We start from the raw sequence: 27474 nt of genomic DNA, 5'->3' as shown, positions 1-27474 counted from the left end.
CACATTCCTGAACTTTATATAACCCATCGCCTTTGTTCTACCTGAAACCTGTCAAATTCTGCCACGTAGTGGTGAATGTGCTAACTACATCCAATGGGATGTTGGCTATCAACAACAAGGCAACTCCTATGACTAATTGGGAATGGGACGCAAGCGTAGGATTGATCACCCTGTCGCTGGCCGCCTTTGGGGAGGGTGTATAGTGTGAAAGGCCGAAACAACATTAACTCTTGGAAGTGCTTGCACAAAGGATAGTAACATCTCATCCTGTGTTCTTGGAATCTGAATCTAGCATGGCAGTGAGATTTCAGGTGTGCAATTATTAGTCAAAACAGTTTAAACGTTTTGCAACTAAAACAAAAGTTTCTATAGGACAAATAAAGGTAGCTCCCGCCCAATTGTTCTTCTGTTTAAGAAACGTTTAGCAACAGCATTGGTGTGATGGATATGATATGGAACACTGCGTTTGCCTTGCGGCATTGCGTTGGAGAGGCAGTTGCACTGCGTTCTGCATACGTTGGATTTATCGAAGTTAAGCGTCAAAATGTATGCGTAGACGGCTTGACAGAAATGGTAGCGGAAGGTGAATGTTGAACATTTGTTGCACACATATCCAAATGATGCTGCGTCCGATTTTGCGTAAACACATACTATCGGTGTGATTAAGGCGTTTGTGTACAACATCCTGTTCTTGTTTTATTGTTGGCACTAAAAAAAAATTACAAATAGACCATTCTGAGGGGCAATACAGTTATATTCTAAATATATTCGAGTCTGGCTAATTTATAGCCATATTCTAGCCAATACATTTCACGATATAGCCAATGTTGACTTTGCAGCTTGGCCATAGCGGCAAATGATATCGCTCAGTTGGGAACCGTTTTCAAGGAGCTATGTTCGGAAGTGTTACGCAACCGTTGTTCCCAGAAAACTTCCTGTGCGAATGTAAACCAACAGCTAAAGAACGTCTAAAAAAGAGCTACCTGCTAGAATTAGGCTAGTAATATGAGGACATTAAGGGCCATGTAGAGAGTAAAAAGCTTTGGACAATCATGTTCGCTGGTGGGGTGTTCCCGATTGACAGAAATTAAAAGTGTATAGATTTTCCCAAAGGATCAGCACAACGAGATGCATGGATACTTGCTGTAAAACGAGGTGGTTGGACGCCAGCGTCAAAAATACAAATGGGTATTTAGCGCAAACTTCATTATTGGTAAGTTTAACAAGTTAACATAACCTACAACAAAAAGTCAGGTAAACAACACTTTCCTGCAGATACCCAATCTCCTCCAACCTACCATCAAATGGACCAACAGCATGTGCAACAGGTCAAGTAAGTGTAAATATAATTTTAGTCAACATTCTGCCTCGTAGAGACTTTTTTTTTTTGACACTTATTTCAGGGTAAACATGGTAACAGTCTGACGTTTAGGCAAGCATCCGTCCGGAAGTGTCATGTAAAAAAATACTCAGAGCGTGAAATAGTTTCCATAGACACCCCTTTTCTATCGTACTGCAATCTCGTTAGCTAAATTGTCACTTGTATTTTCAATCTCCTGACCCATGCAGGTGATGCACAATATGTAAATAGACAAATGTAACCGAAGGCAGCTGACCAAAGCGTTTCCTCGCAATCAGCTGGAAGTGTTTGTGAAATTTGCCAGCTGATTGAGTGTGACAACATTCAGTCTGTTGTTCGGTTAGGCTCGGCCATATTATGCAAGTGTTTTGTCGTGTGCGAATTGTGTCATTATTGAAAATAAATGCGGAGATATACAGACCAGCAGAGGTGTGGATTCGAGTCACATGACTTGGACTTGAGTCAGACATGAGTCACAAATATGATGACTTGCAACTCGACTTCGACTTTAACATAAGGTGACCAGATTTCTGGAATGAGAACCGGGGACATTGCCAGTTCGGCGGTCAATATATAATTAAAATATCCAATGTTATTATCTAGGATTTTTTTTTAAAAAATGGACAATTCCGGTTTCATGTGTTTCGTCTTAACAGGCACATTGTGATAGAGAAAACAACTATACTACAGAAACACTATAGACAAGACAGAACTGTCCAATCTGAACAGCCATTCAGTGGTCCTGGTAGTCTGGGTAGAATAAGAACAGAAGAGAACATGAGCTAAATTGAAAAAAAGAGACAATAGTATATATGAAATACTTAACATAATAAAGAAATAAGATGCTGATGAGATTGGTAACTACATAATATACTTATACCAACCGAATCTGTATATTTCTCAGAATAATGTATTTTCTTCAGGATTGCTCTGTCTTTGGCCAGCTTCTCCATGAACTCCTGGCAGGGGAGGTTGAAGTTTGTCTTCACAATAAGAATGGACTTGATGGTAGGATCAGTGAACCTATTTCTTGCTGCTGTCCATATATTATTAGTTTGGGAGAATACTCTCTCGACTGGTGCATTACTTCCAGGTAAACACATGACAACAGACGCTAATCTAGCCAGGTTAGTGTGTGGGATGTCGTTCTCTTTGAAGTGGGTAACCACCGTGCTCCATCTCTGACTAAGAGGTGTCTCAGATGTTTTCCATTCTTCAAGCGATCCCCCCTTTATGGAACTCTTGCAGGCCAGTATCCTCGTCACACAATGCATCCTCATTGATGGTCACATTGGGGCATTTTTCCTGCAGTGTGCCTGCTGCCTTCTGGATCTCTTCACGCTGAGGTTGTCTTTTTAAAAGGAGACCATGTAAATATTTTAGATGATCTGTGTGCCTGCAAGTAGTTCACAGCCGTAGTGAAGAACGATTGGGATGTTTTGAGAAAGCTCTCTTTAGACATGTCTCCATTGTCCTCCAGCTCTCTCAGAAGTCCTCTGACCAAAACTGGAATGAAGTTGTCATCACGTCTTGCAGTCAATTTTGCCTCAACGTTTCTCAGAATAGCAGCGGACTCCACAACACAGTGGTCCTGGCCTCCAAGCATCTTGATCGTGTCACGGAATTCGTGTCAAGTTTCCATGGACAAAGGCCAGCCAAAGTTCAGTCAGTGGATCTTCGAACATTGTTCGCAAGGACAACAGGGCATTTGTCTTCAGAAATAAAAAAAGATTTCAATGGCACATTTTCAGCACTCTTTCTAGAACAGGGAGCATGGACATCCTGCGAACATGGCTGTGCCCTAAAATGTTATGGTTCTTCCTGGCCAACAAACTCACAAAAGTCCTTCAGTCGTTCTACTCTGACGGTAAAAAATATGAACATATCCAAATATCTTTGTGAGCAGGTACTCATATCCAAAGCTGTTCTGGCCGTGTTATGAATGACGTGGGCAGGACAACCTCAGCCAATCACCTCCCGCGGCAGAGCATTTTTAACTTTGGTATGGACATTGACCCTCCCCCAGCCTATTCAGTCCTCCAAAGAAGGTATTTGTGTTGTGGGCAGAGAATATTTTCCAGGTTACATTTTTTGGATGACCATCAGGACCTCAGCTGCAAGGTCCTCTGCTGTTTCTCCATTCAATTCAACAAAATCAAGCAGTTTTGTTTCCACAGATGTGTTGCCATCATATATCTTACAATATCTGACCACTATTGGCAGCAGCTTTACATGTCCATGATTGGACACATCAATGGCCAGGGACACAAATTCAACCTGGTCTAGGTCCTGTGTTAGCAATATGGGCAACTACTTTGGTAACACGTTACTCACTATGGCTTCACATTTTGTCCTAGCACATGTAAACGTTGGCTCATAAAGCTTCCGTGTCAGTTGTGCTGTGCAGTCCATAGATCTGTAACTATGATTGTGTCACATAGTGTGGTATGCAAAGACACCCCCCTGCACAGATAAACCATATTCTTCTTGGGAAGTCTCTACCTTCTTGAAGAATGTGGTGACAGAGGGCATACCAACACGGCCAATCAGAGAGGCTTCATGCTTTTTTTGTCTGCTGATGTTCTGCCGTTCTTCTCCGGCTGCCAATTGAAAGAGAGGAATTACAAAGGGTGCAGTGAACCATTCTATTGTCTTGACCTGAGCGTATAAATGGAAATTCTCTCATGTCTGTTATAAAAAGTGCATTTCCGTTTCTTGGAAAGAGTCATTGTGTCTGTTCTTCACTCTCCTTGTGTCACTCTACTTACTCTCTTCACTTTTTCTTCTCCTCCAATCTTTCTCCTCCTCTTTTCTTCCTGTCCTTCTCTTCACCTTTCCACCTCACTCTTCTACACTCTCCTTGCTTCACTATTTTTTACTCCTTTAATTTTTCCTTCTCCTTCCTCTCCAATCTGTGTTAATAAATAGCATACTATTAGATAAAATACTTTGGTTAATAGATTCTGATTGCTTGCCATTGTTTGCCTCATTTGTATTTATTTTTTCATAAACATTGTTTGGAAAAATGAATTGGCAGGCTCTGTCACCATATCTTGACCTTTCCTCTTCTATCTCCTTCACTCTTCTTCCTATCCAGTCTTCCTCCTCTCCACTGCTAATGTTATCCATGAACATTTCTCAATGTATTTCCACACTACTTATAATGCCAAACCATTAAAATTGTTATCTACAAAAAATATTCTCAGAATTAATTGCGTTAATTTAATAGAATCATATTTTCAAAATAGCCCGTCCACTGCATGTTTACATGTGAACGTTTTTTAACCTAGCTACCATAACAGTAGCTAGCTAACTTAGTCTACATAGCTAACATTAGCTAGCATAGCCCATTTAAAACCTTATAGAACAGATCCATCTATCTATATGATAAATTGTGACATTATAACACCACTAGCTAGTATCTCAAACGATTGTAACTTACGTGGCTTGAAAAGACATTTGTGGTAATGTTGTGGATTCGCTTGCTTCTGGCCCGAGTTTTCCACAGCAGTTTTCTCTAAAACTATCGCGAGCAAGTAGTTAGTAGAAGAAGAAGAGTGAATGAAGCTGCTATAGCGAGCAGCCCCCTCTGCTGGACGAAATGAAGCGCGTTCACTAGTTGCAGACGAAATGTCAAAAAGTTCTGTTACAGTCCGTAGAAACTTGTCAAACGATGTATGGAATCAACCTTTAGAATGTTTTTAACATAAATCTTCAATAATATTCCAACTGGAGAATTCCTTTGTCTTCAGAAAAGCAAAATAACGGGAGATACCTCTCATGTGAAATGCGCGTGACCAGCGCGTGACGGCTGGCAGACCTCTGACTCATTCCCCTCTCATTCAGCCTCCCTTCATAGTAGAAGCATCAAACAAGTTTCTAGAGATGGTTGACATCTAGTGGAAGCCTTGGGAAGTGCAACATGAACAATCTCCCACTGCATCTTCAATAGGGGCTGAGTTGAATATCGACCAACCTCAGATTTCCCACTTCCAGGTTGGTTTTTGCCTGCCATATGAGTTCTGTTATACTCACAGACATCATTCAAACAGTTTTAGAAACGTCAGTGGTTTTTATCCAAATATACTAATCATATGCATATATTAGCAACTGGGACTGAGGAGCAGGCAGTTTACTCTGGGCACCTTATTCATCCAAGCTACTCAATACTTCCCCCCCAGCCATAAGAAGTTTTAACACCAATGACTCGTGACTTGACTTGGACACCCTCCCCAAGCCCAAATATGAAAAATGATGCTCTTAAAAAGTGTGCAGCGCATAAACTCTTCATTTAACGGATTACAGTTTGAATCGGACAGCAGCCAATCAAATTGTGCCAGCTGAGAAAAAGTTGTGCGTGCGTGTCAGTGCAGAGGAACATCGGCGGGTGAGTTCAGATGGAGCCCTTGGAAAGATGATACCCCAAATGATAAATATATAAATAAAAAATGTTGGATATAAAGACGACGCTGTATCAACAACAAAAATGGATTGCAACCTGCAAAACATGCGAGAAGAAAATAAGAGGAAGGCGCAACAATTTCCAACTTTGTTCGACATTTTGAAGATGCTGTTCTGATTGGTGTTAGTAATGATTAATGATACCTGTATTACCAGACCTGGCCATGGGGGGGGGGCAGGGTGTCTCTACTGCTGTTCTCGGCAGTGAGGACCCACCATCGGCAGTGAGGACCCACCATCGGCAGTGAGGACCCACCATCGGCAGTGAGGACCCACCATCGGCAGTGAGGACCCACCATCGGCAGTGAGGACCCACCATCGGCAGTGAGGACCCACCATCGGCAGTGAGGACCCACCATCGGCAGTGAGGACCCACCATCGGCAGTGAGGACCCACCATCGGCAGTGAGGACCCACCATCGGCAGTGAGGACCCACCATCGGCAGTGAGGACCCACCAGGCAGTGAGGACCCACCATCGGCAGTGAGGACCCACCATCGGCAGTGAGGACCCACCATCGGCAGTGAGGACCCACCATCGGCAGTGAGGACCCACCATCGGCAGTGAGGACCCACCATCGGCAGTGAGGACCCACCATCGGCAGTGAGGACCCACCATCGGCAGTGAGGACCCACCATCGGCAGTGAGGACCCACCATCGGCAGTGAGGACCCACTAGGCAGTGAGGACCCACTAGGCAGTATGTAGCCTAAATCCTGCCTGATGTTACTGCTGTTCCTAAAACCATTGACATACGTTAGCCTACTGTAACCACACAAAGAGAGTGTATGTGTAACGGCTGTTGGTGGAAGAAGGTGAGGACCAAGGTGCAGCGTGGTATCTGTTCATCCTTCTATTAATGGAACTGAACACTGATTAACAAAACAACAACGAGAACAACCGAAACAGTTTTGTCTGGTGCAGACACAAAAACAGAAAGCAACTACCCACAAAAACACAGTGGGAAAAAGTTACCTAAGTATGGCTCTCAATCAGAGACAACAACAGACAGCTGCCTCTGATTGAGAACCACACCCGTGCAAACAACAAAGAAATACAAAACATAGAAAATGAACATGGAATGCCCACCCTAGTCCCACCCTGGCCTAACCAAAATAGAGAATAAAAGCCTCTCTATGGCCAGGGCGTGACAGTGTGTGTGTTAAGGTTGGGCGATTGTGTACAAGCCTACATCGCCCGATGGCGCCCCATAGCGATTCTCGACAGTCGATCACTATTGGAGTGTCTTTCTCATGGCTACCCATGTATTTCCATGGAAATATAAAATGTATATGGAAAGTAATAAATATATAGAGATTTTTTTTAAGCATTCATGATTTGCGTAAATGTAATATACTAACTATTACTCTTGTTAAAAATATGAAATGGTATTACATTTGGTGAAGAGCACATTATGACTTGTTTAGGACTCGAAACACAAAGTTTAGGACTTGATACTTGAGATGGTCTTGACTCGGACTTGGGACTTGACTTGGGACTTGGGACTTGTAAAACAATGACTTGGTCCCACTTCTCCAGACCATAATTCACTGTAGTAATCATTCACCTTTGGTCTCTAGACTGAGTTTGGGATCATCTACAGCCATGTGGAGGACAAACTCTACTGTGCTCAGAAGGGCAAAGGGGCTTTCCTAAACGGTGTGCCTCTATTTATTTTATCTTTATTTAACTAGGCAAGTCAGACACTACGTTGCAATTTAGACAGTTATAAGTTCCCAAATGTGCCATTTTTCAACCCAATAATACCGGTATGATTTTCAAAGGGCTCAGCATACATTAGACATTTTTTTTTAAATGAAACATGCAGGTAAGGTAGTAGGAACTCAGGTGTGTTCAGAAACGCATAGCGCTATATAACACTGTTAGCCATATCTTTTGGACATCAATGTCAGTTGTGAAGATGTTCAGAAGTCTCCATGTTGTATCCACTGAAGTGTTACTCCTCTTCATACCATCAGGCACTGAGTTTGACATGATGTCAAGGAAGGTTATTGCAGCGAGCAGCTCGGCCGTAGCCAATCAAAACGCGCAAGTGGTCCAGGCCTTCCCCTGTACCCATGACAACGAGGATCCTAAAGCCAAGTAAGTGCGCCTGTGCCTAGCAACGGGACACAGCGTTCAAAACGGGACATTAGGCACGGCACAGCGTTCTACTTGTTTAGCCATTTGAACAATGAACCGCCATTGCTTTGGAGAGGTACGTCTTCGTGAAATAAAGACCAATTTAATTGAATACACAAATGTGTGGATTCTCATCGTTGAGGTTATGCTGCCACCTACTGTTTGTGTGTTCTACCTACATGTCTTTTACCATTGACATAGTGAAACGAAATGGTTATAATAATGATGCGCAATTCAGTTAAATCTCCATTACATTTATACAGTAATGCCATATAATGTCAATCCCATATTGGTCAAATAAAATCACAAAATGGTTTTGGGTACAGTAAAAATCTGCTATCATATTCAGGTAGATTTAAAAAAAAAAAAAAAATCAGAATAAACAGACACTGTTATAACGTTTAGGCTACACATTGAATTCTCATCTTGGTTTTCTTTTTGGTGAGGCCACCATTTCATTTAATGAATGCCTTGATGCCTGCCTATATCAGATGGATGCCGATTCTGGTATCATTACATAAGACAGAGGGTTAATTAAGGCATAAAAAAAATGAAAGTAGGGTGGTTGGTCAGGGTGGATGGATGGGCGTATAATGCAAACGTCTAGTAACCTTTTGCCTGTTCAAATCTCCACATGGACAACTTGAACATTTTAGCTAATTAGCAACTACTTACGACCTTTTAGCTACTTTAAAATGACTTAGCATGTTAGCTAACCCTTTAACCTAACGCTTAACCCTAACCTTAAACTCTAACCCCAACCCCTAGCCTAGCTAATGTTAACCACCTATCTAACATTAGCGTTAGACACCTAGCTAACATTAGCCACCTAGCTAACATTAGCGTTAGCCACCTAGCTAAAATTAGCAACAACCAAGTGCAATCGGAAACGTACATTCAACCATCAAGCCTGGCTAATATTTCAAAACAATTATTTTATTTATGCCAGACAAGCCCATCAAGACATTCAAATCTGGAGGACCCCTTTCCTCAGCGTAAGAGATGCAGTATTTGAGCCAATAGGGTCAGTTACTGCAGCCACAACATTGAAACAGAATCCTACTTTAACCAATGACCAGCCAGCATTGGAAAGCATGGACGGTTTCGGAAGTTGGAACTGCATGGAGTGAAATGCCTTTAAAAGCCTCATTGCCACCTGTCCAGAGCACTAAGCTATGCATTGTATCCCACCAAACAGTGATTGACAATCATCTTGAAATGTAGAAAGCATTGTCCCCTGTTATCACAAGTTGAAATATTGACTTTGCCATGTTATTACATCTTGATCAATATTTCTCATGATCATGTGATTTTGTAAAGGGGTTATTTGGTCATTAAAAAAACTAGGAGGAACAAGGCACTCTTCATATAACTAAAATGTCATTAGAGCATGTTCAATGGAACAAAGTTTGAAAAACTCTTGACGTGTTTCCCAAATTATTATTTTCCCAAATAAGAGATATGATTATGGATATGATAAAATAATACAACTGCTTCAAATGCGCTCCTACTCTCCATTGTGATAGTGAGAGAGGTGTCAATGTGTTCAAACAGCTGAACTGTGAATAGCATTGTGGTTTCCTCCTCTAAACTTGTGACCTATAGCTTTACCTTAACCTTTTGTGATGTAGAGCAAATAGGTTTATTATGGATAATGTATGGTGATAATGGAGGGGGGTTATGGATCATGTATGGGGATTATGGATAATGGAGGGGGATAATGTATGGTGATTATGGATAATGGAGGGGGGGTTATGGATAATGGATGGGGATTATGGATAATGGAGAGGGGTTATGGATCATGTATGGGGATTATGGATAATGGAGGGGGATAATGTATGGTGATTATGGATAATGGAGGGGGGTTATGGATAATGGATGGGGATTATGGATAATGGAGAGGGGTTATGGATCATGTATGGGGGTTATGGATAATGGAGGGGGTTATGGATAATGTATGGCGATTATGGATATTGGAGGGGGATTATGGATAATGGGGTTATGGATAATGGAGAGGGATTATGGATAACAGGCATATTGGAGAGGGATTATGGATAATGGAGTCTATGGATAATGGGGGTGGATATTGGAGGGGGTTATGGATAATGGATCACCTGTGGAACTCCGTTTAGGGATACTAAACGAAGCATGGAATGCTGTCATACCTTGTAATTTACATAAAATGCTTACAACTGTCCATGCATGGAATTCTTACATGGAATTCTTACATAGAATGCTTACAGGGTCCTTTTGCAATTTGGGTGAACTATCCCTTGAACTATTAAAATGGTGGAAGCCCTCAATGGCAATGTCCATGCTACAAGGGGTTATATACATCTAGAATACCTATTTCTATGGCATCAAATAACTGCTACAGTTCCTACTTTTCAGTAAAGTGTTAGAAATTACTCCAATTGAGACTGTTTGTATTAATGGGTTGTTCATATCAACCTGACTGAGGATTGATTGCCTGTAAAACGTTTTTAAAATACACTGAACACGCGGTTTGTTGATGTCAACGTTGTGAACAGAGTCCATCATGTTGGTGGTGTGGTTATGGTATAGACAGGCATAAGCTACGGACAATGAATACAATTGTATTTTAACGATGGCAACTTGAACGCACAGAAATACCGTAACGAGATCCTGAGGCCCATTGTCGCGCCATTCACCCGCCACCATCACCTCATGTTTCAGCATGATAATGCACGGCCCGATGTCGCAAGGATCTGTACACAATTCCTGGAAGCTGAAAATGTCCCCGTTCTTCCATGACCTGCGTACTCACCAGACATGTCACTCTTTGAGCATATTTGAGATGCTCTGGATCGATGTGTACTACAACGTGTTCCGGCCAATATCCAGCAACTTCGCATAGCTTGAAGAGGAGCGGGACAACATTCCCAAGGCCACAACCTTTAGCCTGATCAACTGTATGCGAAGGAGATGTGTCGCGCTGCGTAAGGCAAATGGTTTGTCACACCAGATACTGACTGGTTTTCTGATCCACGCACCTACCTTTCCTTTCTTTTTTTTCAAATGTATCTGTATCCTTTTTATTTTATTTTTTTAAACGTCTGTGACCAACTGATGCATATCTACATTCCCAGTCATGGTGAAATCCATAGAATAGGGCGTAATGCATTTATTTCAATTGACTGATTTCCTTTTATGAACTACTGTAACTCAGTTAAATCTTTGAAATTGTTACATGTTGCGTTTAAAAGTTTTGTTCAGTATTGCTAATGGCGTGCAGTGGCGCAACACTGGCCAGTAAGCGGCAGCACATACCCGTCATTCGTCTTGTTGGGCAAAATAGCCAAGAAGAAGACGATTCTATGCGGAAGTTTACAAAAAAATTGGTTCTATGCGGAAGTGGTGGCTTATTGACTTTTCCCAACTCGATCTACTATCGGTGAGATTTTAGTCTCTTTTTTTTCTCGATCATTCGTATGCTAGTTACAGTCTCTTATTTCCTATTCTGTGCACAGACTAGCTCGATAACGTGTTGTGTGTTACATTTTAAGATGGAATGGTTATAAATCCTCGCATATAGCTCGAGAACTGTTAGGCTAAACCAATCTCGGATCAGTACTGTAAATCGTTTTTTAAATGGATAAACAAGACTTTATCTGAAAACATTTGCAATGCAAACAGTTTTATTATAGAATATCGCTATTTGTTTTAATTAAATGATTATACCATAATTTGTCAATGTACTTTCACATTCTTCCCATCAGTATAGGAGCAATCAGTCGTTCTTCCCTCTAGGGTTGCTATTTTTACAAAGGTCATGCTCTTGGAAAATGGAAATTACAGGAGGATTTGCCTCAGGTTTCATAAAGCTCTTATTCTGATGGAATTGACAGCATTTTCAGCTCCATTGCTACAAGCACATACTGGACCCAGTATTGGGGTAGCTAGTTTATTTGCAAATTTCTCCAACATAACCATAGTATGATCGATAAACTTTGAGGTGTTATTTTATCAATGTTTTATGTATTAAGTAAAACCTTTTCACTGTCTGTTCCACAGCATCCTTTTAAGGACATAGTTCTTACATCAAGGCACCATACCATGACTGACCTTTGGCAGAATGCCATGGACCATGCTGTGGCTCTGGCCAGGAAAGCAGGCTCGGTGAGTGCCTCTGTCTGTCTGTGTCTGTTTTTGTGTCTGTCTTTCCTTTCTGTCTGTTTTTGTGTTTGTCTGACTGTCTCTGTCTGACTGTCTCTGTCTGACTGAGTTTGTGTCTGAATTTGTGTCCTGTCTGTCTGTCTTTTTGTCTGTTTTTGTGTTTGACTGTCTCTGTCTGACTGTCTCTGTCTGACTGAGTTTGTGTCTGAATTTGTGAATTTGACTGACTGACTGACTGACTGACTGACTGACTGACTGACTGACTGACTGACTGACTGACGGACTGACTGACTTTGTGTCTGTCAGAGCGTGTGGTGGTGCTGCTTGTCTTGTGGTTTTCTTCACTGACCTTTTGGCTTCAGACAGAAGTTCCAGTATTCAACTGTGTATCTATCTGCTGCAGCTTGTAAGGGATGCAGTACAGAATGACATGAAGGTTATGTTGAAGAGTTCTTCTGTGGACCTGGTGACTAAAACTGACCAAAAGGTGGAGCAACTCATTATAGACTCTGTGAAGGAGAAATTCCCCACGCACAGGTACAATAACTTACTGTGGCTTTGCTTATATAAAGACATATCCTGAGACACACACACACACACACACACACAGGCACACTTCTTATAGCCCAAGAAAAGGAGAAGGATTTTTACAGGTATATTACAGAACCTCCCGATCAGTATCTGTTGGTGTTCAATCAGACATTATAAAGGTGATATTATACATGGTGTTTCTAGAGGATGCAGACATTATAAAGGTGTTAATACACATGGATGCAGATGGGGCGGCAGAGTAGCCTGGTGGTTAGAGCGTTGGACTAGTAACCGAAAGGTTGCAAGTTCGAATCCCCGAGCTGACAAGGTACAAATCTGTCATTCTGCCCCTGAACAGGCTGTTCCTAGGCCGTCATTGAAAATAAGAATTTGTTCTTAACTGACTTGCCTAGTTAAATAAAGGTAAATAAAATTTAAAAAATGATGCCGACATTATAAAGGTGTTTCTAGATGATGCAGACATTATAAAGGTGTTTATAGATGATGCAGACATTATAAAGGTATAAATAATAGATGATGCAGACAAATATGATGCAGACATTATAAAGGTGTTTGGTGTTTCTAGATGATGCAGACATTATAAAGGTATAAATAATAGATGATGCAGACATAGATGATGCAGACATTATAAAGGTGTTTATAGATGATGCAGACATTATAAAGGTATAAATAATAGATGATGCAGACATAGATGATGCAGACATTATAAAGGTGTTTATAGATGATGCAGACATTATAAAGGTATAAATAATAGATGATGCAGACAAATATGATGCAGACATTATAAAGGTGTTTGGTGTTTCTAGATGATGCAGACATTATAAAGGTGTTTATAGATGATGCAGACATAGATGATGCAGACATTATAAAGGTGTTTATAGATGATGCAGACATTATAAAGGTGTTTCTAGATGATGCAGACATTATAAAGGTGTTTCTAGATGATGCAGACATTAGAAAGGTGTTTCTAGATGATGCAGACATTATAAATGTGTTTGGTGTTTCTAAATGATGCAGACATTATAAAGGTGTTTCTAGATGATGCAGACATTATAAAGGTGTTTCTAGATGATGCAGACATTAGAAAGGTGTTTCTAGATGATGCAGACATTATAAAGGTGTTTCTAGATGATGCAGACATTATAAAGGTGTTTGGTGTTTCTAAATGATGCAGACATTATAAAGGTGTTTCTAGATGATGCAGACATTATAAAGGTGTTTCTAAATGATGCAGACATTATAAAGGTGTTTCTAGATGATGCAGACATTATAAAGGTGTTTCTAGATGATGCAGACATTATAAAGGTGTTTGGTGTTTCTAAATGATGCAGACATTATAAAGGTGTTTGGTGTTTCTAAATGATGCAGACTATATGGACTTTAATGGCGATCGTTTAGTAGGTCGTTTTACGGAGAGGGGGCGATCTAGACTTGTCCAATAAGAAAACATTGTGCTACGGAAAATGAAAATGAGCATTTCAGATTGTCCCTCTCTGTTGCAGTCTGTTTCCTTTAGTGCCTTAATGATGTTGCACACAGAGAGAGAGCTGAAAACACAGGCGAAGCCGCCTCTGGCTTTACATAGAAACAAATGGAGGTCGACTGGGTTGTTCTTTTCCTGTGTGCGTTTAAGCAGCTTTGTGAACATGACCTTGTTCTCCTTGTGTTGCAGTTTCATAGGCGAGGAGTCGGTGGCTGCTGGAGAGCCCTGTGTTCTAACTGACAACCCAACCTGGATTGTCGACCCGGTAGACGGAACCACTAACTTTGTCCACGGGTAATTTATTAAATTATTGTTATTTTCTCAAATAAAATGTGGTAATCGTTTTGTGTCGATTTAAAATATCTTATCAAAAACCTGATTTCCATGTAATCCTGTCATTATGTAGCATGCACATTTGCTCATCTTACCGTAGCACTGGTTATCTTATTTAACACCGTCTTTCTGAAATCCATGGCTTCCAACAGATATCCATTTGTTGCCGTGTCTATTGGCTTTGCAGTCGACAGAAAGGCAAGATTTCCTATTAATCATTCAGAGTTTTTCTGAGCCTAGAGAACTCGTGAGACATTTCATTGTTCATTCTTCATTTTAAAATTGCAAAGTTTTGCACCTACAAGAGTTAAATCTGCAACATAATTGTTGCAGTTGAGTGAGTGTCTCTGTCTGTCTGTCTGTGTCTGTCTTTGTCTGTTTTTGTGTCTGTCTTTCCTTTCTGTCTGTTTTTGTGTTTGTCTGACTGTCTCTGTCTGACTGTCTCTCTTTTTTACAGCATTCTGTGTTTCATAAATTAGATTTTTTTTAAATGGTCAACTGACCGGGAAGATCATCTATGTTTAAACCAGTATAATGTATATTCATCACCAGTCATTAAAGGGGCTGTAAAAGTCAAAAATTTTATTGAATTTAGATTTCTCTTTTTGGTTTTTGGAATTGTGGTCGATTGTGTACCCTAACCTCTTTCACTGTGTATAGGGGGGTAGTGAATCCCTGTTCAGATTGCCACCGCAACAGACATTCATTCCTCTCTTGTTTCTCTCAGCTGGAGTTTGGAGTGGTGTACAGCTGCATAGAAGACAAGATGTACACAGCCAGGAAAGGGAAGGGGGCCTTCTGCAATGGACAGATCCTTAATGTGTCAGACCAGAAAGGTTCAGTAGTTAGTTCAACCAGTGCATCTATAGTGCTGTATAATACTAGTATTACTATGTCTCTCTGAGTTCACTACTATTCATATTTTACTTTACTATAGACCAGTGTTTCCCAATCTTTTATTAGGTGAGAAGCCACATATTTACATTTCCTTACTCCGTTTGAGTCCAGATTTACATTGTAGCGCTGCATTTAAACTAGTATTTCATTTTTGTTAAAATAAGCATTACAATTCACAAGCATTACAATTCACGAGCATTGCAATTCACAAGCATTACAATTCACGAGCATTACAATTCACAAGTATTACAATTCATGAGCATTACAATTCACGAGCATTACAATTCACGAGCATTACAATTCACGAGCATTACAATTCACGAGCATTACAATTCATGAGCATTACAATTCATGAGCATTGCAATTCACGAGCATTTGCAACATCTTTAGTACTTAACACAAATTGGTAATCCTTTATACACATCATCATTCAGTTCTGACCTACTTCCCTCCTCACACTCCCCTGCTAACCTTCCCTCCCTGTCTCTCTTACCCTGTCTATCCAAAAAACCTGAAATAGGAATGTCACTGAAGTGCTGAACTTTCTCATTACAGAAATCAGCCAGTCTATCATTGCTACTGAGTTTGGTTCCAACAGAGACACAGAGGTGGTTGACAAAATCTTCTCCAGCATGAGGAAGATCCTGTGTTTACCCATCCACGGGTAAGAATGCCCTGGCCACGTTTAGAATTATATCCACGGGTAAGAATGCCCTGGCCACGTTTAGAATTACATCCACGGGTAAGAATGCCCTGGCCACGTTTAGAATTATATCCACGGGTAAGATTGCCCTGGCCACGTTTAGAATGTCATCCACGGGTAAGAATGCCCTGGCCACGTTTAGAATTATATCCACGGGTAAGAATGCCCTGGCCACGTTTAGAATGTCGTCCACGGGTAAGAATGCCCTGGCCACGTTTAGAATGTTATCCACGGGTAAGAATGCCCTGGCCACGTTTAGAATGTCATCCACGGGTAAGAATGCCCTGGCCACGTTTAGAATGTTATCCACAGGTAAGAATGCCCTGGCCACGTTTAGAATGTCATCCACGGGTAAGAATGCCCTGGCCACGTTTAGAATTATATCCACGGGTAAGAATGCCCTGGCCACATTTAGAATTATATCCACGGGTAAGAATGCCCTGGCCACGTTTAGAATGTTATCCACGGGTAAGAATGCCCTGGCCACGTTTAGAATTATATCCACGGGTAAGAATGCCCTGGCCACATTTAGAATTATATCCACGGGTAAGAATGCCCTGGCCACGTTTAGAATGTTATCCACGGGTAAGAATGCCCTGGCCACGTTTAGAATTATATCCACGGGTAAGAATGCCCTGGCCACGTTTAGAATTATATCCACGGGTAAGAATGCCCTGGCCACGTTTAGAATTATATCCACGGGTAAGAATGCCCTGGCCACGTTTAGAATGTCATCCATGGGTAAGAATGCCCTGGCCACGTTTAGAATGTCATCCACGGGTAAGAATGCCCTGGCCACGTTTAGAATGTCATCCACGGGTAAGAATGCCCTGGCCACGTTTAGAATGTTATCCACGGGTAAGAATGCCCTGGCCACGTTTAGAATGTCATCCACGGGTAAGAATGCCCTGGCCACGTTTAGAATTATATCCACGGGTAAGAATGCCCTGGCCACGTTTAGAATTATATCCACGGGTAAGAATGCCCTGGCCACGTTTAGAATTATATCCACGGGTAAGAATGCCCTGGCCACGTTTAGAATGTCATCCACGGGTAAGAATGCCCTGGCCACGTTTAGAATGTTATCCACGGGTAAGAATGCCCTGGCCACGTTTAGAATGTCATCCACGGGTAAGAATGCTCTGGCCACGTTTAGAATTATATCCACGGGTAAGAATGCCCTGGCCACGTTTAGAATTATATCCACGGGTAAGAATGCCCTGGCCACGTTTAGAATGTCGTCCACGGGTAAGAATGCCCTGGCCACGTTTAGAATGTCATCCACGGGTAAGAATGCCCTGGCCACATTTAGAATTACATCCACGGGTAAGAATGCCCTGGCCACGTTTAGAATGTCATCCACGGGTAAGAATGCCCTGGCCACGTTTAGAATGTCATCCACGGGTAAGAATGCCCTGGCCACGTTTAGAATGTCATCCACGGGTAAGAATGCCCTGGCCACGTTCCCAAATGGCATACTTCCATACTACTTATTAGACATTGCGTGGAGGCCATGTATTTAAATGTTTTCTTGAAAGACTAGGATGGCATACTACATTAGCTGAGAAATGAGTATGGGACCACTCTGCATACTATTCAGGAAGTTTTTTTCACATTTGATATCCCAGAACTTATCCTATTGCTAGCGGGAAAACCTTCGTACCATCAGATAAGACTCTGCTTTGTGTGGGTAACTTGATGACATTAACCCTAACTCTGACGCTGGAAAAGCTTTGTGCAAGCAATAGTCTTGTCCAATAAGAAATGCCAGTTTTAGTTGTCTGTTGTAAAACATTTTGTTATGGTAATGAACACAACCTCTCTCTGTCCCATCTTCCTAGGATTCGAGGTGTGGGCACAGCGGCCACAAACATGTGTCTGGTGGCGTCGGGCTGCGTGGAGGCCTACTACGAGATAGGGATTCACTGCTGGGACATCGCTGCCGGGGCCATCATAGTCACAGAGGCAGGGGGCGTCCTCATGGATGTAGATGGTACGTCACTGTATATCCCAGATAGCACATAGACCTCCGCCCCACATTTGGCTCCTGAGTGGCGCAGGCGGTCTAAGACACTGCATCTCAGTGCTAGAGGCGTCACTACAGACCCTGGTTCAGCGGTCTAAGACACTGCATCTCAGTGCTAGAGGCGTCACTACAGACCCTGGTTCAGCGGTCTAAGACACTGCATCTCAGTGCTAGAGGCGTCACTACAGACCCTGGTTCAGCGGTCTAAGACACTGCATCTCAGTGCTAGAGGCGTCACTACAGACCCTGGTTCAGAGGTCTAAGGCACTGCATCTCAGTGCTAGAGGCGTCACTACAGACCCTGGTTCGATTCCAGGCTGTATCACATCCGGCCGTGATTGGAAGTCCCATAGGGCGGTGCGCAATTTGCCCAGCATCGTCCGGGTTAGGGTTTGGCCAGTGTAGGCCGTCATTGTAAATAAGAATGTGTTTTTAACTGACTTGCCTAATTAAATAAAGGCACCATGAACACATTATTTGTTACTTTTATATTTTTTATATATTCTTTTTACTTCTCTATTATTTACTTAACAATCATTTTTCTTAAAACTACATGGTTGGTTAAGGGCTTGTAAGTAAAGCATTTCACTGTAAAGTGCATGTGGCAAATACAATTCTGATTCTGATACCTTGGGAAGATGCAGTGGTGACATCAGAACGAATGGCTACTTTCTATGTTGTACAGATCTACGTTGCCAGGCAACGACGTTCTATTGTGATGTCGCGGCAGCGTCCTCTTCACAATGTGTAAAACGCCTCTCCCTACTACATATTCCCAGCCCATTTTGATGCGTCGGCCAAATGGGTGTTGCGTGTTCACTCGTAAAAATGGGTGGTACCGTGTGGCTCTAACAACGTCCAAGGTTGTGGGTTCAATTCCTGCAGGGATAAAACGCGCATACACTTACTGTACTGTGTGTCGCTTTGTATGGAAGTATCTGCTAAGTGGTACTAATCACAGTATATAGTACTATTATGCACAATAGCACTCAAGATCCAATCACAGATCAGCATAGACTTCAATTAATCCTCAATAACAATCGATTACCCAGATGCTGAGATTTGATCAGTTTGTAAAAATGACAGTATTTTTGTTGCTGTTGTAATTTAGCAGTTGTATTTTCATTAACAATTAATTAATGAACAATTCCTGCAGGGAATACTTTAACTAGTTTTACTTTCATTATCAATAGTTAATAAGATATAACTTTCTTTACAGCTATAAAAAATAATATTACAACATGAATTGTTCATTTTTCTAGGTGGACCATTGGATCTCATGTCCAGAAGGGTTGTTGCTGCAAATAACAAGATAATCGCTGAGAGGATTGTCAAAGAGATTGACGCGTTTACCCCTCTGCGAGATGATGCGTCTACAGAGACAGAAGACTGAACAAAGAAAAATTGCTATGTTTTAAGTCATATTCTTAGGGATAAAAAAATTGTGTTTTGTAAGCTTGTTTTATTTTTTTTTCCCAAAAGATATCACTGTTCTTGAACAATTCTGGTCATTTAAAACCAAACTTTTTTGTCCTAGCATTTTGTGTTTTATACGTTTTTAATTAGTTTTGAAATATTATAATTGTTTTATGTCAACTGACCAAGGAAGATCATTTATGTTTTAAGACATAGATCAGTACTGTATATGTGTCTCCAGTCATGTATGTAAAAAAATAAATATTTTATTTTATTGAGTTTAGATTTTTCTTTGGTTTTTGAAGTGTACAACATAGTGAACTGATGAGTAAAGAAATGGTCCCACGTTGCTCAGTTGGTAGAGCACGGCGCCTACGACGCCAGGGTTGTGGATTCGATTCCTAAAAGTATGATAATGTCTGGACTCACTACTTACTTACTTGTAAGTCGCTCTGGATAAGAGCATCAGCTAAATGACTGAAATGTTAAAACTCAGTCAATTCAAGGTTTAATGCAGCTGAAAAAGGGGCTCTTATCCAGGAGTGTGAAAGGTCCGGATAGAACTATGTCCACTTAATGTTGCACCCTACTGGTTTGCATTTTCATTTGAAATGCGCTGTTAAATTATATTAATTTAGTTCTGCACTTACTTAAAGCCTACAGTTTTATATATTTTTTTTTAAATGACTTTTTAAAATCATGAATGAGCTTTCATGATGTCTTTATGTTAAGTCTCCCTTTATAGCCACGTTTTATACCTGCTACTGACATGCGTCCTCCTTTGTCCTGACTGTGTCCACATCCTGTTTGTAGACGGATGTAGATGATTAAAAGACACGTTGTGATCAGATCCTCCGGAGGTGGTCGGACACGCGTTGTGTCTGGATATCTTACAAGTGAGGACGGATCTGGACAGCGAAACCATTTAAATCGTCGTTATCCCCACCTTTTTTTTTTTAACAAGTGGCACCATTGACTCATTGACTTATTGACATTAATATGTGTCTTAAAATAATATGAACGTAATTATTTTTTTTTTAGGGAATATCTGTAAAATAATTTGAATACAGGGAGGGACCATGGAAATCTGGTCACACTGCAGACACAGTGGACGGATGAGAGACACACTTTAATAACATGTGTGAGCACAATCATAATATGGACAAGTTCAGGAACAAGGACGCATGTTAGCGCCAGGTGTCAACAGCTTGCTCAGTTACCTGGGGGTGGCAAGTACCCTAATGGTTAGATCGTTGGCCCAGTAACCGAAAGATTCCTGGATCAAATCACCGAGTTGACATGGTAAAAATCTGTTGTTCAGGTGGCAGAACAACAGATTTTTACCAAGGCAGTTAACCCACTGTTCCCTGGTAGAATGTCATTGTAAATAATAATTTGTTCTTAACTGACTTGCCTAGTTAAATTAAGGTTACATTATATATATATATATATATAAAAAGAGCAGCAGCTAGCAACTCAGCTCCTCAAAGGCCAACATGTTCTTATGTTCCCAGTCGGCTGTAGACTGTTTATGGCCTTATGTCTTTATTAGTACAGTTGTTATTTTGGAAAACTACAAACTCTGTTTCTCATTGGACAAGACCAGGTAGTCCCGCCCCCAGTTTCACTTAATTTCAAAACGTTTTCTCCCTACTGAACCCCACCCTGGGTGGTATTCACTATTTACCAGACAACCCTGGGTGGTGTCACTAGACACCAGGCAAACATGGGTGGTATTCACTAGACACCAGACAACCCTGGGTGGTATTCACTAGACACCATACAACCCTGGGTGGTATTTACTAGACACCATACAACCCTGGGTGGTATTCACTAGACACCAGACAACCCTGGGTGGTATTCACTAGACACCATACAATCCTGGGTGATATTCACTAGAAAACAGACAACCCTGGGTGGTATTCACAAAGCACTAGACAAACCTGGGTGGTATTCACTAGACAACCATGGGTGGTATTCACAAAGCACTAGACAGCCATGAGAGGTATTCATTAGACACTAGATAACCATGGTTGGTTTTCACTAGACAATCATGGGTGGTATTCACTAGACACCAGACAACCCTAGGTGGTATTCACTAGACAACCCTGTGTGGTATTCACTAGACAACCCTAGGTGGTATTTACTAGCCAACCCTGTGTGGTATTCACTAGGCACCATACAACCCTGGGTGGTATTCACTAGACAACCCTGGTGGTATTCACTAGACACCAGACCACAATGGGTGGTATTCACTAGACACCAGACAACCCTGGGTGGTATTCACTAGACAACCCTGGGTGGCATTCACTAGACAACCCTGGTTGGTAGTCACTAGACACCCCTGGGTGGTATTCACTAGACAACCCTGGGTGGTATTCACTAGACAACCCTGGGTAGTATTCACTAGACAACCCTGGGTGGTATTCACTAGACAACCCTGAGTGGTATTCACTAGACAACCCTGGGTGGCATTCACTAGACAACCCTGGGTGGTATTCACTAGACAACCCTGGGTGGTATTCACTAGACAACCCTGGGTGGTATTCACTAGACAACCCTGAGTGGTATTCACTAGACAACCCTGGGTGGTATTCACTAGACAACCCTGGGTGGTCTTCACTAGACAACCCTGGGTGGTCTTCACTAGACAAACCTGGGTGGTCTTCACTAGACAACCCTGGGTGGTATTCACTAGGCAACCCTGGGTGGTCTTCACTAGACAACTCTGGGTGATATTCACTAGACAACCCTGGGTGGTATTCACTAGACAACCCTGGGTGGTATTCACTAGACAACCCTGGGTGGTATTCACTAGGCAACCCTGAGTGGTCTTCACTAGACAACCCTGGGTGGTATTAACTTGCTTCCTCATGGCTCTGGGGATATTGTATGTGTTACCCGCTTGGACAACACATTATTTTCATGGATCATGAAAGGGCTGAATTAGGGAGAGTGGTGAAGATGTTGTCAAAGTGGCAAGTTACTAAACAAACCAGTTAGCCCATTATGATGCCAGGGTGGTTACTGTCATGTGGAACTGAAACGGTACCAGCCAAATAAACCTACTCCTTATTTTCCTTGTTGGGGGAAACCTGTGGTTGAGACAGAAATATAAGATTCTGAATCATTTGAGTGCCTAAGGCAGACACAGGACACTCAAGCTGTGAAAAAAAAAGAAGATCTGATTCAGAAACAAACCCTAGTACAACAGCAATCTGCCCACAGGTATTTTCTGAGCATGAGAACCTCTTTCAGCAAACCTTTTTAATCCACTTTTACTGGTGACCTCAATGTAGGAGTTATGACCACTAAACAAATGATGACCTTACAACAGTAGTGCCACGACAACAAAACATATATTTTTTTATGTATACAGGACCAGTCAAAAGTTTGGATACACCTTCTCATTCCAGGGTTTTTCTTAATTGCTACTATTTTCCACATTGTAAAATAATAGTGAAGACATCAAAACTATGAAATAACATATATGGAATTAGTCCTGGGAATACAAATATTTTCTAAAGAAATTTCCCTTTTTCAGGACCCTGTCTTTCAAAGATAATTTGAAAAAATCCCCCAAACTTCACAGATCTTCATTGTAAAGGGTTTAAACACTGTTTCCCATGCTTGTTCAATGAACCATAAACAATGAATGAACATGCACCTGTGGAACGGTCGTTAAGACACTAACAGCTTACAGACGGTAGGCAATTAAGGTCACAGTTATGAAAACTTAGGACACTAAAGAGGCCTTTCTACTGACTCTGAAAAGCACCAAAATAAAGATGCCCAGGGTCCCTGCTCATCTGTGTGAACATGCCTTAGGCATGCTGCAAGGAGGCATGAGGACTGCAGATGTGGCCAGGATATTAAATTGCAATGTCCTTACTGTGAGACGCCTAAAACAGTGCTACAGGGAGACAGGGTGGACAGCTGATCGTCCTCGCAGTGGCAGACCACGTGTAACAACACCTGCACAGGATCGGTACATCCGAACATCACACCTGCGGGACAGCTACAGGATGGCAACAACAACTGCCCAAGTTACACCAGGAACGCACAATCCTTCCATCAGTGCTCAGACTGTCCACAATAGGCTGAGAGAGGCTGGACTGAGGGCTTGTAGGTCTGTTGTAAGGCAGGTTCTCACCAGACATCACCAGCAACAACATCGCCTATGGGCACAAACTCACCGTCGCTGGACCAGACAGGATTGGCAAAAAGTGCTCTTTACTGACGAGTTGTGGTTTTTGTCTCACATGGGGTGATGGTCGGATTTGCGTTTATCGTCGAAGGAATGAGCGTTACACCGAGTCCTGTACTCTGGAGCAGGATCGATTTGGCGGTGGAGGATCCGTCATTGTCTGGGGCAGTGTGTCAAAGCAGCCACCATTCCAAACATCAGTCTGTTGTTCCTCGTAGGAGAACAGTCCGAATAGCCAGAAAGTTCTGGGTCAGGTTCAATGGCCTTGGTTCATATACCTTTAAATACCAATCAAAGACAAATATCCCCGGAAATTGTGAAGTAGGGGGCAGAGCCCAAAAATTATGAGTTGATGAACCCTCCGAGGCTTTACATTTGCCACACAGTGTGGAGACCTGGTCGGTGAACTCTATGTCCTTTGGTTTTGGAGTAATGAAGTCTATGCATGATTTTGTATCGTTTCCATTGATATCTGGCATTGATGCAATAAGAGTGAATTGTAGACAGGGCTTCTCCCCATGGATTATCTGAGATCTCAATATTTAACTCTTTAAACCAGGTCTCCTTGAGATGACTAGTAGAGCCCTCTGTATAGTTTTTTATTTAACCTTAATTTAACTAGGCAAGTCAGTTAAGAAAAATATCTTATTTACAATGACAGCCTAGAAACAGTGAGGAACAGCCTTGTTCAGGGGCATAATGACAGATTTTTACCTTGTCAACTCAGGGATTTGATCAAGCAGGGGCGGCAGGGTAGCCTAGTGGTTAGAGTTTTGGACTAGTAACCGGAAGGTTGCAAGTTCAAACCCCCGAGCTGACAAGGTACAAGTATGCTGTTTTGCCCCTGAACAGGCAGTTAACCCACATCATTGAAAATACAAATTTGTTCTTAACTGACTTGCCTAGTTAAATAAAGGTAAAATAATTAAAAGCAACCTTTCAGTTACTGGCCTGACGCGCTAACCACAAGGTTACCTGCTATAGTTGGAGAAAAGGAGACAGACAAACTGTGAGACTAGGTGTTTTGAGTTAGGAGGGCTGCCGTAGCAGATAATAAAAACTGTGTTACTAGGTGTTTTGAATTAGGAGGGCTGCCGTAGCAGATCATAACACTGTGAGACTAGGTGTTTTGAGTTAGGAGGGCTGCAGTAGCAGATCATAAATCTGTGAGACTATGTGTTTTGAGTTAGGAGGGCTGCCGTAGCAGATCATAACACTGTGAGACTAGGTGTTTTGAGCTAGGAGGGCTGCCGTAGCAGATCATAACACTGTGAGACTAGGTGTTTTGAGTTAGGAGGGCTGCTGTAGCAGATCATAACACTGTGAGACTAGGTGTTTTAAGTTAGGAGGGCTGCCGTAGCAGATCATAACACTGTGAGACTAGGTGTTTTAAGTTAGGAGGGCTGCCGTAGCAGATCATAACACTGTGTTACTAGGTGTTTTGAGTTAGGAGGGCTGCCGTAGCAGATCATACCACTGTGTTACTAGGTGTTTTGAGTTAGGAGGGAGCTGTAGAAGATCATAAAACTGTAAGACTAGGTGTTTTGAGTTAGGAGGGCTGCAGTAGCAGATCATAACACTGTGAGACTAGGTGTTTTGAGTTAGGAGGGCTGCCGTAGCAGATCGTAACACTGTGAGACTAGGCGTTTTGAGTTAGGAGGGCTGCCGTAGCAGATCATAACACTGTGAAACTAGGTGTTTTGAGTTAGGAGGGCTGCCGTAGCAGATCATAACACTGTGTTACTAGGTGTTTTGAGTTAGGAGGGCTGCCGTAGCAGATCATAACACTGTGAGACTAGGTGTTTTGAGTTAGGAGGGCTGCCGTAGCAGATCATAACACTGTGAGACTAGGTGTTTTGAGTTAGGAGGGCTGCTGTAGCAGATCATAAAATGAATGTTGTACAGGTAGGGTTTCAACATTTTGAATTTCAACATTTTGTTCTTTAAATTGGAGAGATCTTCAATTGTGGCCAGTCCCTTCTCCCTCCACTCAACAAAATACTTATCAGACCGAGATGGAACAAAAAAAGAATGATTAAAGCATATCGGGGATATTTATATATATATACAGAGATATCAGGCACCTTATAAACATGCTTAGTCTGGTTTAGATATCTTAAAGAATTTCTCAAAACAACGTTGTTGCCTGTCAGACTGTTTGGAAACTCTGCTTTAGAGGAAAGCATCGCTGGAGCAGAACAATGTGTTCCAGTATTGACTTCCATATTTATCCACAGGGGGGCGCCCTTGTCCAATTTATCTGTGAAACCCAGACGCTAGTCTGTTAATGCCCTGGCATTTGCAGCACAGTAATACTGTTTAAAGACGGGTAAGTCTACTCCACCATTTCCCTTGGGCTTTTGCAAGTGGCCTTCACAACTACAATGGGCTTTGTAACCTCAGACAAATGGAATGATTGTCGAGTCCAATGTTTTTTTTAAAATGAAGACGTAAGACAAATTGGGAGATTCTGGCAAAGATTGAGTAACCCGGGAAGAGAAAACATTTTTATGGCATTAATGTTCCCCATCATAGAAAGAGGCAATATTCTCCAGTTCTCTATGTTTTGTTTTAGCTTTGCAACCAGCACACTAGTTAACCTTGAGGATGAGCACCAGCACACACTGTAGTTAACCTTGAGGATGAGCACCAGCACCCTAGTTAACCTTGAGGATGAGCACCAGCACACTGTAGTTAACCTTGAGGATGAGCACCAGAACACTGTAGTTAACCTTGAGGATGAGCCACAGCACACTGTAGTTAACCTTGAGGATGAGCACCAGCACACTGTAGATAACCTTGAGGATGAGCACCATCACACACTAGTTAACCTTGAGGATGAGCACCAGCACACACTGTAGTTAACCTTGAGGATGAGCACCAGCACACACTAGTTAACCTTGAGGATGAGCACCAGCACCCTGTAGTTAACCTTGAGGATGAGCACCAGCACACTGTAGTTAACCTTGAGGATGAGCACCAGCACACTGTAGATAACCTTGAGGATGAGCACCATCACACACTAGTTAACCTTGAGGATGAGCACCAGCACACACTGTAGTTAACCTTGAGGATGAGCACCAGCACACACTAGTTAACCTTGAGGATGAGCACCAGCACACACTAGATAACCTTGAGGATGAGCACCAGCACACACTAGTTATCCTTGAGGATGAGCACCAGCACACACTAGTAAACCTTGAGGATGAGCACCAGCACCCTGTAGTTAACCTTGAGGATGAGCACCAGCACACTGTAGTTAACCTTGAGGATGAGCACCAGCACACTGTAGTTAACCTTGAGGATGAGCACCAGCACACTGTAGTTAACCTTGAGGATGAGCACCAGCACCCTAGTTAACCTTGAGGATGAGCACCAGCACACAGTAGTTAACCTTGAGGATGAGCACCAGCACACACTAGTTAACCTTGAGGATGAGCACCAGCACACACTGTAGTTAACCTTGAGGATGAGCACCAGCACACACTAGTTAACCTTGAGGATGAGCACCAGCACACACTAGTTAACCTTGAGAATTAGCATCAGCACCCTGTAGTTAACCTTGAGAATGAGCATCAGCACACTGTAGTTGAGCTTGAGGATGAGCACCAGCACACTGTAGTTGAGCTTGAGGATGAGCATCAGAACACTGTAGTTAACCTTGAGGATGAGCACCAGCACACACTGTAGTTGAGCTTGAGGATGAGCACCAGCACACTGTAGTTAACCTTGAGAATGAGCATCAGCACCCTGTAGTTA

At 42.1% G+C, this 27474-nt stretch overlaps 1 protein-coding gene across 4 annotated transcripts; it reads left to right on the top strand.

Moving 5' to 3' along the window:
• Positions 1–913: 913 nt before the first annotated feature.
• On the top strand, positions 914–19791 carry impa1 (inositol(myo)-1(or 4)-monophosphatase 1). Of its 4 annotated transcripts, none has more exons than XM_036965880.1 (10): positions 914–1213; positions 7799–7922; positions 11997–12101; positions 12502–12635; positions 14323–14427; positions 14619–14664; positions 15194–15302; positions 15919–16027; positions 17908–18059; positions 19355–19791. In XM_036965880.1, exons 3-10 carry the CDS (start codon positions 12039–12041, stop codon positions 19483–19485), a joined length of 849 nt encoding a protein of 282 aa, XP_036821775.1. In that variant the 5' UTR covers positions 914–1213; positions 7799–7922; positions 11997–12038; the 3' UTR covers positions 19486–19791.
• Positions 19792–27474: the final 7683 nt, after the last annotated feature.

The sequence above is a fragment of the Oncorhynchus mykiss genome, chromosome 28 (genome assembly GCF_013265735.2).
Source record: "Oncorhynchus mykiss isolate Arlee chromosome 28, USDA_OmykA_1.1, whole genome shotgun sequence".
NCBI lineage: Eukaryota > Metazoa > Chordata > Actinopteri > Salmoniformes > Salmonidae > Oncorhynchus > Oncorhynchus mykiss.
Note: the sequence above shows the minus strand (reverse complement) of the source record. Positions and strands in the feature narration are given on the sequence as shown.